Consider the following 16,652-nt stretch of genomic DNA (forward strand, 5'->3'; position numbering starts at 1 on the left):
TTCAAATGTTAAAAGATTTCAGTCAAATGACGGAGGAAGAATTAGAGCATTTAGGAGAATTAGAATATGATGATGAAGGTTTATTTCAACAACTGGAAGAGATTAATCAACCCCCTGATTATATTGTGAATGCTGTTCAAAACAATGAATATTCAGCGGATTCAAAAACCAAAGCAGGACTCATTCCAACAGAACAACCAGCAATATTTCATCTTGTTAAAGAAAAGGTATTGATATTTAATGATGAATTAAGGTTCTTAAGTTCTGCTCAACCCCTGTTAAACTAACTCCGAGATTAATGTTTCTTCTCACAAAAGATGGAAGACAAGGTTCAACTGTGAGGGATGAATCAAAGTATATTGATAAACCATTGGATATGGAAAATAATGATGATAGAGTATATATTGATTTGCTGAACACTCTAAATTATAAGGTTATTCTTTCTGGTAAAAGTAGGAAGAATGAGAAGGAGAAACACATTATTCAGGCTTTAAGTATCCTTGGTTCAGGTATTAGTTTTCTTCCAAATGACCCATCGCAATTAGTTAATAGACTGTTATTGTTGTTCGGCAGTAAGAAGGCTGGAAATAACAATTGTTTTAATGAAGCATCAGCCATTTTAGACCAGTTGATGAACATGAAAATAATTAATAAATCTCAATATAAAGACATTTTATCTCATATTAAATAAGATGAGAAGCACAATCCTGAGTTTTAATTTCACAACAAGCGACCACACATCTTCATTCCCATACCCACTACAACTTGACACAACAAAAGAATATGAGGCATCTTTATTGTCCATGGAGACTTATAATACCTTATTTAATATAACCGAGAAAAATGACAAGTTTAGTTATAATCCGGGAAGTGGATACAAAACGATAACAGTCTCACCCGGAGCATACGAGATTTCTCAAATATCTTCCGAAATTGCTCGTCTTATGAAAGAACAGGGTGATGAACCAAAAAATATTGTTATAAACATTCAAAAACATACTTCAAAATCAACGATTAAAGTTAAAAATAACTACAAGGTTGATTTCACAATTGATAATTCATTTAGAGAGTTATTAGGTTTCTCCTCAAAAAGATTGAAACTAATGGGACGTTTTACAGTGATAATGTCATTCAAATATCCTCAGGAATAAATTCGGTGTTAATTCACTGTGATTTGATTGATGGTGCTTATAATGATGGATTAAAAACAAATACAATATTTTCATTCAGCGCATACTCAACCCCAATTGGTTATAAATTCAATATGGAGCCTAAAAATTTGGTTTATCTACCTGTGTCAGGAAAAACCATACACAGAGTAAATTTTAGGATAACCGACCAAGATAATCGTGTGATCTCTTTTAATGGAGAAGTTATATCCATCAGAATTCACCTACGTGAAGTTTTTCAATAAATAAATACGATGGTTATTGTGAGGAAGCACGAGTTGGGAAAATATAAAATAATTACAGGGGATGGGATGTTCCTTTCCCGTACTACAAGGGTGAAGGTATGTATCTTGGTAGAGGATACTATAAACCTAAGAGACAAAGGGGTGTTGGACATCAATTTAGAGGAGATGGGATAATTGATACTCTCATGGGTATTGGTTCAACTATTCTTAAACATAAAGACCTAATTGGTTCAACTGCTTCTGCTGTGGGAAATGTAGCAGGTGCTGTAAAGAGTATAAAAGATGCTCAGAAAGAATCTCATAAATTACAAGCAATAAAAGAAATTAAGAAAGGTAAAACTCAGTTGTCCCCCAAGAACGACAGAAAATAATTCAAATACTTGGATCAGGGTTTCAAAAGTTTTAACATCTTTTTTCCTAAATAAATACAAGTATGGAAGCAATTGATAGTATCTATGATTTGGATGATACTATTATTATCTCAAACTCCACTAAAAAAGAAGATTACTTCAAGGTAAATGCAATAACTGGAACAGACTGGAATACAAATGGTACAAAAAGTTTTGAAATAAATAATCAACAAACCTATTTGAATCTCTCCGAAAGTTTCTTGTTGTGTAAATTTAAATTCACTAAGGCTGGGAATAACACAAACGCTACACTTGTAAATGATTTCTTCTGGAAAATGTTTGATAGTGTGCGATTGTATATTGGAACACAAGAAGTTGAAGCGGTTGATTATGTCTCTGCTGTATCTGAAATGATGAAATTTACACTCTATACATTCAGTGATAGAATGGGAAAGGGGTCTGTCGAAGGTTTTATTCCTGATATGTCAACGGGAACAAACACAGACCCTGGGTATACTCAAAGGAAAGGAATGTATAATGATGATACAAAAGCAGAAAATAGTTTTACTGTGGCAGTTCCTCTTAAAGGTATATTTGGATTTTGTGATTATGATAAAGTTCTGTATGGTCTTAAAATTAGATTTCAACTACAAAGGAATGATAATGAAAATAGATTGCTTTTTGGTGTTGGTAATGCTTTTGGTGATCAGAATAAATTTGTAATTGAGGAGATGAGTTGGTATATCAGTGAATATACTCCTAATCTTAAAACAGAAGAGATGTTGAATCGAAGACTTAACTCAAAAAAACCACTCAGTGTATCATACCTCAAAAGAAGATGTCAACACGTTAAACTCAATCAAACTACTTACACGTGGAATTTGGGTGTTCTGGAAGGAAAGCCACGATATCTGTGGATGATTTTTAAAAAGCCAGATGGTGATACTGCGACTGATAAGAATAATGCATTGAGTGATAATGCTAAGGTGAAACAACTTCGCGTTTCTCTAGATGGAACATTTTATCCACGAGATAGATTGGAAATTAATTGGGAAAAAAATGATTTTGCTGAAGCATACAAGTCTTACCAAAAGGTGTGTGAAAGTAATGGAAATAAAGAACCTATTTTGGATATGACAGCATTTAAAAGTTTGTATACAATCTATACGTTTGACCTGAGCGCTCAAAAAGAAACTATAAAGTCTAATCGAGTGGATACTTCCCTATACATTGAAAGAGGAGAGAGTGAAGAAGTTGATACATATTGTTTGCTTTTGGAAGAAACAGAATTGCAGATTAATACAGATAATGGTGTGATGATTAGTCTCACATAATTTTTTTGTTAAATAAATGAGTGACAAAGTACCAACTGGGGTATATGTTAATCAAATCAATCTTCATAAACTATCATCTTGTGTTCAAAATCAAAAGCCTTGTACGATTAACGTTAATACAATTCAGAGAAAAGGAGCAGTAAGAATTGATGTTTTGCTCACAAGAGAACAGGTTAAAATCTTGAATGACACTGGCTCACTTAAAATTAAAATGACAAAACCAATGTTAAAAAAATATTCAATAAGAGAGACGAGTGGAGGATTTCTCCCATTTCTAATTCCTTTATTTGCTGGTTTAAGTGCGGTTGGAGCATTGACGGGTGGTATTTCAACAGCGGTCAAAACTGCCAACGAAAGGAAGGCTCAACTCCAGGCTCAAAAAGAATTGGAAAGACATAACAAAGAGTTGGAGAAACAAATTAGTGGAAGTGGTGTAATTGTAGATTTTGCTGAAAAACTTGAAGGTCTGCCTGATAAAGCGAGATTGTTAGTTGGAGATATGCTTTCTTCTATAGCACAAGCAGGTGTAAAATTAACGAAAAGAGGTAATGGATTATATCTTTCTAATAAATAAATGAGCATTGATGAGTGGTTGAAAGAATTTGGAAAGAATACAACATCAAATTTACAACTTGCCAAATATTGTAAGAAATTAAAAATTCATAATGTGGTTATTTGTATGAGAGATGAATTAACAAATGTGTCGAAACATACAAAGAATATTATTATGAACTTAGAAGATAATGATGGGAACGGTTCTCATTGGGTTTGTATTTTTAATAGTCAAGACAAATATTATTTTGATAGTTTTGGTCTTCCACCACCTGTTGAAGTCATAAAATTCTTACAGAATGGTGTTTATCAAACATTTCAAGTCCAAGAATTAAATTCCAAGTGTTGTGGTCAATTATGTCTATATGTGTTATTTCAACTCAACAAAAATAAAAAATTTTATGATATTATTTTTAATCTAATATAAATGACTTATGTTGGTAAAGATGGTTCTATCTTTGGTGTATCTCAAGAACTGGATATTGATTTATCAAATTATTATACAAAGGCACAGGCTGAACGATATAAATATAATATAAACAAAAATATTAACATGAAAAATGCTTATAAATTAAAAAATTATCCAAGCCCGACTGACGCGAATGACTTGGTGAGATTAAGCGATTTATCACAATATATATACTTAAATAAAACGGCTGTGTATTCTAAAGATACAGAAGTGTTGATATTATCTCCAGGTCATACAGAATTCACAGTTCGAATTAAAATAAATTTTTATAAAGAAGGGCGTATCGTTTGTATGAGAATAGAACAATGGGGGTATGATATGAATGATTTAGGGTATAATTGGTCATTTAAAATTAACCTCGAAGACCTGGAACAATTAAATCAGTCTCGTAAGGAAGAATATTATCCACTTGGTATCGAGAATGAGTTTTGTGGAGCCACGATTAGTAAACAACAAATAAAAGAATTTAATAAGGGTAAATATAATAATGGTTTTGCCCTTGTTTATCTCATGAAAACAGAAAAAACAGGATTATATATAATAAGTAAGGAAATACAAAATGATTTAACTATGGGAAGATGGGGAGGTGTTTCGTGCCATAATATTATTCTAACATATATTTCTAATACATAAATGACAGCAAGAAGGCTTCAAGAAAATTATCATTTCTGTGTTCAAGCATACCTTCAAGAAAAGGGTATTCGGTATTTTAATAAATATGTTCTACAACATAAGAATGAGGTATTTTCAATAAAAGATTGGCATTATGCTGATGTTGATAAACCAACAACTTTAGATTTAATTAGAATGTTAAATAATGAAAAAATTATAAGGTTAAGAAAAGGTAAGGCTCTTTTAGAAATTCAAAAGAAATTTTATTGGTATCCTGTTGTAAAAAATTATTTTGGATACAGGAATAACAAGAAATCCTGATGAATATATGTATAATATTCTATGGGGTGTAAACGATTCAAGTATAGTAAGGGATGAGGAAGGAGTTGAAGAAGAGAGGGAAGAGGAGGAAAAGGAGGAGGAGGAGAGAGAGAAGGAGGAAAGAGAGAAGAGAGAGAGGGAGGAAAGAGAGAGAATGAATAAATATCAAAATATGGAAACCAGTGAGATTCAAAAAAGAATAGAGGTATTAAAGAAATTAACTTATCTCACCAGGGAGGAATACAAAGAATTAAAAAGTCTATTTGCAATACTTTCGACAAGACTATCGACATCGAGAAGACATGTATTTTAATTCAAGTTTTTTCTTAAATAAATGGAGGAGAGAGTGAAGGCATTTCTAAGGATTCTTTATGTTTTAAAAATTAAGATTCAAATGTGCATGTTGGAAACTAAAAAGGTTTTTGCACTCTGCAGAAATTTTTCTCATAAATAAATGAGTTATTGTCTCAAATGTAAAAAGAAAACTAATACTAAAAATATTTCATATATTAAAAGTAAAAATAACAGGGTTATACAAAAAGGTATATGTTCGGTGTGTGGTTCAAAAAAATCAATTTATCTCCAAACACAAACTCGGAGGAGATATACAAAAGTTTTTATCAGGAAGTAAATTTACAACTACTGGAATACCAGGGGAATTACATCTTCCAGGGTATTCTTTCTGTGGTCCAGGCACAAACTTGGATAAAAGATTAGATGAGGCATACAATCCTAAATCCTGGAGTAAACCAATCAATAGAGTTGATGAAGTGTGCATGAGACACGATATTGATTATGGGAATACCACAACGTTGGAAGAAAAGCATGAAGCCGATAGAGAAATGTTATATAATTTGTCTCTGATACAAAATCCAACCTTGAGAGAAAAAGTTGATAGGTTCATCGTGAAGAAGATGATTAGTGCTAAATTGAAACTTGGACTTGGAAATTCAAAAAACTTATAGGCTCTAATGATGCCATTAAGACTGAAGAGCAATTAGCTGATGAATTACATAAACCAATATTCACAAAGTTTCAGAGAAGGAAAGTTTATTCCAAGGAAGTTGATTATATCTGGTCTGCTGATTTGATTGAACTCAATAATGATAAGGGGTACAAGTATGCTTTAACCGTTATTGATTTGAGGAGTAGATATGCGTGGGTTGTCCCTTTAAAAACAAAACAGGTAATACTCTTGTGTTAGCTTTTCAACAGATATTTAATAAAAGTAAGAGAAAACCTAAGAAATTGTGGACTGATGAGGGTAGAGAGTTTTATAACAAGACATTTATGAATTTTTTAAAAAATAACAGTATTACATTATACAGTACCTTTAATGAAGGGAAGGCAGTTGTTGTTGAACGTTTTAATCGTACCTTAAAAGAGAGACTATATAAAAAATTCACACAACTCGGTTCACAACAATGGTTATCTTTTATTCAGGATATTGTGGATAAGTATAATGACACGATTCACACGTCAACGAATATGAAGCCATCAGAAACATTTACAAAATTAAAATATGAAAAAGAGATTAATGTCAGAAAACCTAAGTTCAAAGTTGGTGATATCGTAAGAATATATAGGTGGAAATCTCATTTTGAAAAGGGTTTTACTGAACGATGGACGAAAGAACTTTTTAAAATTGTTGATGTAATAGATACAGTTCCTTGGACTTATAAAATATATGATTTGGAAGGGGAAGAGATTTTAGGTTCATTTTATTCACAGGAATTACAAAAGACAAAACTAAGCAGATAATACACCTTTGTGGACACTCGAGGGCCAAGTCCGAGGTGTATAACAGTATATAATGTGTGTCAAGGGGGACGTTCTTAGATCTGTGAACCCCAAACACAGAATCCTCAACTGAATAGTCAAGGCTTAACTTTTGTTTGTGTGTGTGTGTGCAATGGGAGCAATAGGTTGGCGCTTCACTCCCTCCTACTATACACCGTTGTGGACACTCGAGGGCCAAGTCCGAGGTGTATAACAGTATATAATGTGTGTCAAGGGGGACGTTCTTAGATCTGTGAACCCCAAACACAGAATCCTCAACTGAATAGTCAAGGCTTAACTTTTGTTTGTTGATGTGTATGTGTGTGTGTCCCAACCCTCACATTCAAAATCTCAACCCCAACCCTCACATTCAAAATCTCAACCCCAACTCAATCCTCGCCCAACACAATGTCTTTTTCAAAATGAGATTTCCACCTATATATATATATTTTTACGTTTTTTTTTCTTCTTCCAATTCTGTCTTTTAAGGCTTTCAGGTTTGATGACGTAGAAAGAGGGAGTAAGCCTGCACTTTCTTCCCAGAACGAACAATGTATATTTTTTGTTTTTTTTTCTCTTCTTCCAATTCTGTCTTTTAAGGCTTTCAGGTTTGATGACGTAGAAAGAGGGAGTAAGCCTGCACTTTCTTCCCAGAACGAACAATGTATATTTTTTGTTTTTTTTCTCTTCTTCCAATTCTGTCTTTTAAGGCTTTCAGGTTTGATGACGTAGAAAGAGGGAGTAAGCCTGCACTTTCTTCCCAGAACTTTCTTGATCTTGCTCCCATCAAGCACCATCCGACAAAGAACTACATCGATAGGTTTAGATCCCAAAGAGTGATAGCAACTCCAAAAGTCTCCAAAATATAAATAAATAAAATAATAATAATAATAAATAAATAAATAAATAAATAAAAGCCCCCAAAAAGTTTCAAGTGTCCAACATAAACCCAACTTTCCAAGTCTTCAAGGTATAACCACATTCCCATTGAGTTTCCAAGATATGTATCACATTGTGAGTTATCAATCCAGAACCCACATTTCAAGTATTCAAAGTAAAACCAACTTACAAAGTCTCTTAAGGATAACTCATTTACTGATTTTTTCAAAATTTGTGAGTCTCCAAGGTAGGCCCCATATTTAGAACCATCTTGGCAGAACCCTTTTCCTGAGTCTCCAAGGTAGTTATTTAAACCATCAAGGCAGAACTCATTTACTGATTTTTTCAAAATTTGTGAGTCTCCAAGGTAGGCCCCATATTTAGAACCATCTTGGCAGAACCCTTTTCCTGAGTCTCCAAGGTAGTTATTTAAACCATCAAGGCAGAACTCATTTACTGATTTTTTCAAAATTTGTGAGTCTCCAAGGTAGGTCCCATATTTAGAACCATCTTGGCAAAACCCTTTTCCTGAGTCTCCAAGGTAGTTATTTAAACCATCAAGGCAGAACTCATTTACTGATTTTTTTCAAAATTTGTGAGTCTCCAAGGTAAAACTTGTATTCTGGCTCATCAAGGTATAACTTGTTCAGTGGGTATTGTCTTGATAACTCACAATGAGTACTATTGCTGTAAAACTCTTTTTCAGGATTTTGCTGGTCTCCAAGGTATAACTCTTTGGTTGGGTCATCAAGGACGAACTCGTTCTGTGGGTCTTGGTCGCTCATAAGGTCTTCAACCAAGCCAACAATTTCGCCCCAAGTTGTAGCAAAAGCAGTATTTTCATTTCGTATTTCAGACACAATTTCCTGTGAGAGAAAATAATAATGTATGAATTAAGTTATTTAATTATTAAATGAGTATGCTTCAATCAAAGTTTGAAAATAGGAAAATAAAAAATCTTACCTCAATAGATAAGAGGTTTGAATCCAGTTCATCAACTTGAAGGTTTAGTTCCATAGAAGACAGAGAGTTCCAAGGAACACCAAAGTCATCCCACTCAAGGTCTTCAACCAAGCCAACAATTTCCCCCAAGTTGTAGCAAAAGCAGTATTTTCAGATACAATTTCCTGTGAGAGAAAATAATAATGTATTAATTAAGTTATTTAATTATTAAATGAGTATGCTTCAATCAAAGTTTGAAAATAGGAAAATAAAAAATCTTACCTCAATAGATAAGAGGTTTGAATCCAGTTCATCAACTTGAAGGTTTAGTTCCATAGAAGACAGAGAGTTTGAGACAAGCACACAGAACACCATTGCCAGCAAGAACAAATGTTTAAAATGGAGCCTGGGTTTGAAGCTTTTATAGAGAAAGACTGGTGGGTGTGGTTTCCTTTGGAAATTCCCTGGGCAAGCCTAGGCAAGCCTTCATTGGGAAATTTTTCAAAACCATAACATCCTGTAATTTTCTAGTGATTTCTTTGTGAGTCAGAGATGAACTGGAAATGATGTAAGAGTGGGCGGGGCTTAGCAAAAGTAGGCGGAGCTTAGGAAAAGTGGGCGTGGCTTAGAAAAAATACCTTATGAAAAGTGGGCGGAGCTTAGCAAAAGTGGGCGGGGCTTAGGAAAAGTGGGCGTGGCTTAGAAAAAATACCTTATGAAAAGTGGGCGGAGCTTAGCAAAAGTGGGCGGGGCTTAGGAAAAGTGGGCGTGGCTTAGAAAATACCTTATGAAAAGTGGGCGGAGCTTAGCAAAAGTGGGCGGAGCTTAGGAAAAGTGGGCGTGGCTTAGAAAAATACCTTATGAAAAGTGGGCGGAGCTTAGCAAAAGTGGGCGGGGCTTAGCAAAAGTGGGCGGGGCTTAAAGAAAAGTGGGCGGGGCTTATTGAATACCTTGTGGAAAGTGGGCGGGGCTTAACAAAAGTGGGCGGGGCTTAAAGAAAAGTGGGCGGGGCTTAACAAAAAATAACCTGTGGCTCAGGAGGTGGTCAAACAAGAGCATTAAGAGAAGTTTATCATTTCGTAATGGCACAAATGGGGTATCTTAAAAAATATAAAGATTCAAATGTTTTGTTTGTCAATATTTTAGATGGGGATTATTGTGCAAAGAAAATTAAACTATTGAAGGAATTTGAGAATGAACAAATCTTTATAGGTTCAATGAGTGAGCTGTTCAACCCCCAGGTGTTCAATTCAATGAGGTTCAACCTCCAAGTTAAAAGGGGAGACAAATAAATATACCTTGGGATAAAAAGGGGATTTATTTTTAGGGAAAAAAATATAAATCGCTGAAAATCCCCCATTCATTTACATGGGGCAAAGTGAGCCAGAATCAGTATTCTTACCCTACTGACAACACATGATGGTATACATATGCAAGCCATTTTTTAAAGTTTAGATCCAAGATGGCCGATGGCAGCCATTTTAGTTATAAAAACCCGATGTTGAACACGTCCTCAACCATTTCTCAGACATGCATTTACCGATGCTGTTCAAACTTGGCAGACAGATAAAGAATGATGGCTTTTGTATGAACATCATGTTTTTTCGAGATCAGATCCAAGACGGCCTACTGGCAGCCATTTTCTTACTTAAATGTGTCCCCAACCATTTCTAAGACATACATGATCCGATTTTGTTCAAACTTAGCACAAGCACAGTGTATAATTAGACCATGTGGAGGTACTCGCTAACAAGTTACCTTCAGAAAATGATTTTCGTTGTGCAGATCACCAATCTGGATGAAATTTGGCACACTTAAATAATTTTAGACGCTGAGTCCAAATCCACTTGTTTCCACGTCGAGGATGTGACGCAATTGGTCATTTTTGGTAATTAAAGATAAACCGAACATTAAAGCACGATTTTGACACAGAAATGAAGAATCAAGGATAGACTGATAATGTACGTCAAAGAAAACTCTTGTGAGGTCTTTAAATGATACAATATGTTTATACAGAGCCCTATTCACTGTTATTAAAGATGTTTATAATTAAAGGTCGTAAACCGAAGCAGTTACATATTTTTACCGGCCAAAAACGTCTGGACCGACCAGACAGGCCTTCGAATTGACCAAGGCAACTTTTTGCTTAAAAGGCAGCCACACTGGCTATTAAAGGTAGTTACATTGACTATTAAAGACAGTTACATTGGCTATTACGGATTAAATCAAAGACAAAGAGACTGACTGCGCGACTCAGCCTGATGAAAAGTAGAACCGCCACAAGAGGATTACAGTCTTAGAACTCCAGTATTTCTTGCCCTGAAGCGGTTGCTGAACGAGGCTCTTGACTGCTGCAATTACAAAACTCAAGGCCACTATTACACGCTAACCAACCTGAATACTACTGTGTAGTAGATCACCACAGCAAAAGCAGTGTGACACCTGCATTCACGGTTCGTCGGCGGAATCATCGTCAGTTCTGCTTTCATCATCCATAAGTTCCATTTCTGCACGGGTCTGTTCATCGTTGGCGCAGTTTTGACACCCACAGCACTCTGTGCAGGACAGTCCTTTTGACCGGCAAGAACACTGGTTGGTCTCGCATTTCGTCTTCTTGCAATTACATTTTGTCGCCTCTAACAGTTCCTTCAGCGCTGGTGGATTGCTCAGCCAGTGAACAATCAGTGCTCCGTTGCGTTCCACCCATCCGTGAAATGTAGGAGAAGGGGCTTCTATAAACCTCTCAGTCGCACGGTGGTGGATCACAGACTGATAGTTCACTCTTTTGCAATGCAGCATCAGAGCGTCGCTTATAGGCGGCAACTTCTGTTCTCCCAGCGACTGGCTGCAGAATAGCTTGTAGCGAACCTCATCCACACTCTTCATGGTCAGCTGATTGTACATGGCGCAGACGAATTGTTCCAGGTCGTGAATGATATTCTGATCTAGCGTGAATTCTCGACCAATGCTCCCGAAACAGGTGATGAGATGGGGACCCTTCATCATCAAGTCGAATGGCCTCGTTTTTCCCTTACCGTGGAATGCACTGGTGGTATCACTTCCCGTGAAATTGTGTATACTTATCAACGCATCGCAGACAGAACTTTCCAGGGCATTACTCAACTTCCTAATGTCAACGACGAAGATGTCCTTAGGACTTCCTGTGACCAGACAGAAATTTCGCGCCCGAATCGACTTCGAGTGAGCCAATGCCAACACAAACACATCGGTGTCGAAACTCTCTCTGCGCACCGACTCTTCATTCTGTCCTGCGTGAGCGGCATGTAGCAGGAGCTTCGTGTCGGCTTCCTCATGGTCACATTCAAGTTCAGGTACGGACGACACAGTCATGACACCATTCGACGCCTTGATTTTCTCACATTTGCCGGCATGACTGACGTACAACAGCATGTCGCCCAGTTTTGATGGAGAGATGTTTCTCGTCCACGATTCGACGATTAACTCCATCAACGCCTCCTTGTTGGCTCCGCTCAGGAGATAATTGGCCCACTGTTTTGGAAGGGCTTGATCGCGTCCGTAGATGGTTCGCACCTGAAGATCGCCCACCCTGCCCGCTCGTCTGGCGTGCTCCAGGCACTTGATGCTGATACTTGGGTAAGTATCAAACACCACGTCCAGTCTCGAAGATTGGTTATGTCGTGCTTTGGCCACTACGATGTTCAGCACCATCTCTTCCAGTTTGCCGAAAGTGTTAGGCAGTGAACCAGCCTTTATCGCCTGAATAACGGCCATTCTATCTACAATTGTTGCACCTTGGATAGGCCGAGCGTCCACAGGGCAATTGGGCCACAGTTTCAGTATATGGTTGCAGAGTTTGGCTTTGTCCGTCTTAGCAATCGAACCATCACCGGATGCCAGCGGGAAAGATATGTCCGCCATTGGGTACACGAGCAGGTCGTGGAGTGTTACATTGCTTTTCTCGCCAATCAACAGCAGTCGTGTGAAAAGACGATGTTCATTCGCAATTTAAACCTTCGGCGTCTGCTGGTGGGGAGTCGCCGACCTGCCTCGCGCCTTCGAGAAAGTTGCCAATTTGGCCTTCGAAATCGGACTGAAGAATGGGACCTCACCCGAGAGAAGCCGATCATGCAAGAATTGCACGACAGCATTCTCTCCCTTGACATACACATTCATCAAGTCCGTGGAAGTGGATGGCGGTGCGATGACAACTGAACTAATATTGACGAGTTCAAGGTGAGCGCCGGAGAAAGGGTTAATCATTTGAAGTACTGTGTCCATCACTTATACCACCACTGCTTTGTTCTTCTTCGAGCTCGACACATCCAAATCCTTTCTCGTTCGGGGCTCGTCGTGGATACTCGCCATGGACTCACATTTTCTTGCGATTTCCGCACGTGCTGGTTGGGACAGGATCCACTTCTTCACAGCTGTGCTTTTCTGAGTGTAACCAATGATGCCTCCACTGGTCTTGCTGTCCCTATTTAAAGTCTGCTCTATGATCTGATCACATGCAACACTACTTGTTTTTCTTCTGTTTATTAGGGTACCCTGTCATTCTGACAGGGAACCCTATTGTTTTTCTTCTATTTATTTCCTTATTGCCGTTGGGCAGTCCATTTGCCATCCATGAACGCTTGATAGGTGTCTGGGTGGGAGTGCTCTAGCCCGGCCATTTCCAGCCAGTAAACGGGTAAGTACCTTGCATAGTTTAGGTGATCGCACGCAAAGTACAAGGGCATTGACGCTCTCGTGATCGCAAGGTGTTTCGGCCAGTTCGAAGTACGAGTTGCCCGTATAAGCTCTAGTGCTAGCTCCACCATTTCTAAGTAGGAGCACCAGAATGCAAATGTTTTGCTTGCTGTGCATTGCTGCTGTCTGAAGTCGCTGTAGCGTGTGAACATTTCCGAGACCTCTTCCGATGACAGTAACTGTTCGAACAACGGAGACAGAAACGTTTCCTGGAGACTCCTGGAGACTCCTGGAGCTCTATACACCTCTCGAATCGCACACGCGTCTCCTCTGTGAGGGATTCCATGAAGGCCTAGAAGCATAGTCTTCCTCGCGCTTCGTAGAAAAGCTTGTGACAGCGCAGACTCCTGTTATAGTGGTGGCCGTTTATTACTGAATTTGCAGAACGCTGAGCGACAATCCCAGACTCTATTATGAGGTCAAGAAGACCTGCGTCTCTGAATCTTTTGCCGATCACGCCTTGGAAGCTCTTGAGTTGGTGGAATTCACCGAGACGAATTACCAACCTTTCTGTCAACTCCGGGTGCAACCAACGAATCTCCTGTGCCTTACTGTAGATCGCAAGGTCGAAGACTAGAATTACTTCTTCACATTCCAGTTTATCAGCCATATCGATGCTTTGGCATAGGACCATGTAAACGGTGTCCAGTTCCGTGGGTGATGCCTCGATCACGGGTAGGTAGATGATGGCTGACTTGGTCAACTCTTCATCCCAACGAAGGAGGGTGTTGTACCCAGTCCATGTCGGCAACCGCCCGTCCGTTTTCTGGACCGTTTTCATTGTGTAATAGAGCACATTCAGCGATAGCCCGTCCTCTTGTGACGGACTGATGTCAATGTCACAACTGTAAAAGGCTGTGGTCCCTTGCCTCTTCCCGCCACCATACTTGAGAATGGGTGGCGTGTTACCAACTAATGACCACTGATGACGGCTAATTGGAGTCACTGGATGAGCGTGCTGAATCGGCTCAGAGGGTGCATCTTGTATCATCAATCCATTGGTGTGGTGAGTGGTCCCATGACCGGCGAGGGTCTCCACACTGAAATCGATGTTATCGTACACAAATATTGTCGGTACATTTCTGAGGCTGTTTGAGGGCAGTTTTCCCTCCTGATCAATCTGCAACAGCGCCAAAGCGGTTTCCAACGCCTGTGTTGTACTGACCGAGACACAATGCCCAAGCTTGTTGAGCAGTCCTAACAGTCGAGTAGAACCAGTCCAATGTTTCACAGTCAGGCCCAATGCATAGGACTTCGGAGTAAACGTCTGACCCCTTGATGCTATAGAAACGTCTTGAAGAACAGAGAGCATTTTCAGATGAATATGCCGTGGGAGTTCCACAAATTTCTCCAGGGTTGGCTCGTCTGACAGGCCCGCTATCCATGCAACAAGGTTGTACAATGCAACAGGGAAGGCTCTTTCAGCATTTGAAATGTCGAAGTCAGGAGCAAGTGGTGGGAATGTAATGTCCACACTTTGGTGTTTGTTCAGGTCATCCCTCACCACGAGTGCTCGCGAGTATAGAACATGTAAATTGAGGCCTGAGTCACCCTGCTGTGGACCCTGCCTGGCTTCATCCTCTGTACTTGTCTCTGTTTCTGCTGTAGAGCTACTGTCTACAAAAGCAGCCTGAGCAATGGAACCAATATCAATGTCCTTCATGTACACCACTTCGCTCTCAGACATTTTTGGTGGACGATAGAAAATCATGTCTGGGTACTGTTCCTGCAGTCTTTTCATGTTCCTGCAATTCATGTTCCTGCAGTCTTTTCTTCAGTCTTGTTGCCTGGTAGTTGGCCTTATCCTGACCTTCGCATACTCTGAGTAGGTCATTGAACATCTCACACAACTTCTTCATATGTATAGATTGCTTTCCATCAATGAGTCTTACCTGGATTACTTTATCACAGAAAATGTCAAATGTTGAGTCACAGTTCACTTTCTGAGTTTGGAGTTTACTTTCACTCTGTCTCTGGTATGTGTCATTCACATACTCGTAATAACATTTACGGTGATAACAAACTTCCAGCGCCACACAGTCTTTATCCTTTATAGTTGTCATTATTCTCACATCACGTTCATCTCTCCTCTGCTCAGCAGTTTCCCTCAGCTTTCCTCCATCCTGTGCTTCTGCCAGGGACAACTGATCACGTTGAGATTTTCCTTTGACACGGATGAATTTGTCTTTTTTCTGGCATATGATACAAATTCTTGGCAGTACACCAGCTGATTTGCCAGCCACCCTTTCTACAGGGGTTGTGAGGGATTTTCTACGTATTTTGTAGTATGAGTGCCCCTCTTCTTCTAATCCGCCCACCACCTCACTGGCTCTAGCAGAAACTGCAGTAGTGCTGGCTTCTGATTTACTTTTCCTGGCTTCAGCGCGTTTTATATGATCCTTGTTACAAAACGACGCATAGCAGAACCGGTGACAGCCGGCATCCGCAGGAGGATCAGTCATTGGCAGCAGTTTCATAATTTGATCAGCCAGCAAACGGCATTTGTTGATAGTTTCACTATCTGTGGCGTCGCACCAAGCCTTCGCACACTCGCATACCTTACGCCAGCTCTTATCCGTGAATTGCGTCACTTTCTCATCATCCTCCGCACCCAAGTGTATGAAACAACGCATATTTAGTTGTTGAAAGACCAAAAATCACTCGAAATCACATGACAACCATGGGCACCGCCATCTTGATTTGGTCGTTTCCTCCACGATTACAAGCACGTCACGCTCACTTCACGGCGGTAATTTCAAATGGTAATAACTGTCGGTGTGTCAAATTGTGCATATGGAAACAAGTAGGAATTTCAATAGTGTGTTCTCATGAATGTACAGGGTGAATTTCGTTTAGATTGGTGATCTGCACAACGAAACTGAACGAACCCAACCACCTCCACATGACCTAAATGGCATACATATGCACCTCACTTTATTTTGCAATCTGATCAAAGATGGCCGACTGGTGGCCATTTTAGATGTGAAAACCCCCGGTGCAGTGACTCATTCATTTTTCTTTATTCAGTAATTCATTAATTTTTCTTTAGTGTGTGAATATTTGTAACAAAGCAAACATGTGAAATCTAGTCGCCAATCAGTTGCATCCTTCCAGAGAGCCAATCAATACACGGGATGATGAAAAGGCCAAGGACTCACGGGAGCGCGCCATCACGACATGTTGGAAGCTCGCGTGCTTTTCCTTGTGCAAGTTTTTCTCATCTTTATTCACGAGTCATTCAGCTCATCTATATTTAAGAGTGATTTTTG

At 38.9% G+C, this 16,652-nt stretch overlaps 2 protein-coding genes across 2 annotated transcripts in view; both read right to left on the reverse strand.

Annotated features, from left to right (window-relative positions):
• The window catches only part of LOC147027070 (uncharacterized), a 207,244-nt gene that overhangs the window by 102,614 nt on the left and 87,978 nt on the right, over positions 1-16,652 (reverse strand). The window lies entirely within an intron of this gene.
• LOC147027071 (uncharacterized) lies at positions 6,468-12,574 on the reverse strand. Its single transcript, XM_085883194.1, has 2 exons — positions 8,674-12,574; positions 6,468-8,576 (listed from the first exon to the last, which is right to left on the reverse strand). Exon 1 carries the CDS (start codon positions 12,550-12,552, stop codon positions 11,101-11,103), a length of 1,452 nt encoding a protein of 483 aa, XP_085739320.1. The 5' UTR covers positions 12,553-12,574; the 3' UTR covers positions 6,468-8,576; positions 8,674-11,100.

The sequence above is a fragment of the Eptatretus burgeri genome, chromosome 5, assembly GCF_056783735.1.
Source record: "Eptatretus burgeri isolate ZD-2024b chromosome 5, Ebu_testis_v1, whole genome shotgun sequence".
NCBI lineage: Eukaryota > Metazoa > Chordata > Myxini > Myxiniformes > Myxinidae > Eptatretus > Eptatretus burgeri.

What these genes read in the sequence shown, in the direction of transcription:
- LOC147027071 (XM_085883194.1), bottom strand. Translation starts at nt 12,552, where the DNA reads ATGGCGGACATATCTTTCCCGCTGGCATCCGGTGATGGTTCGATTGCT.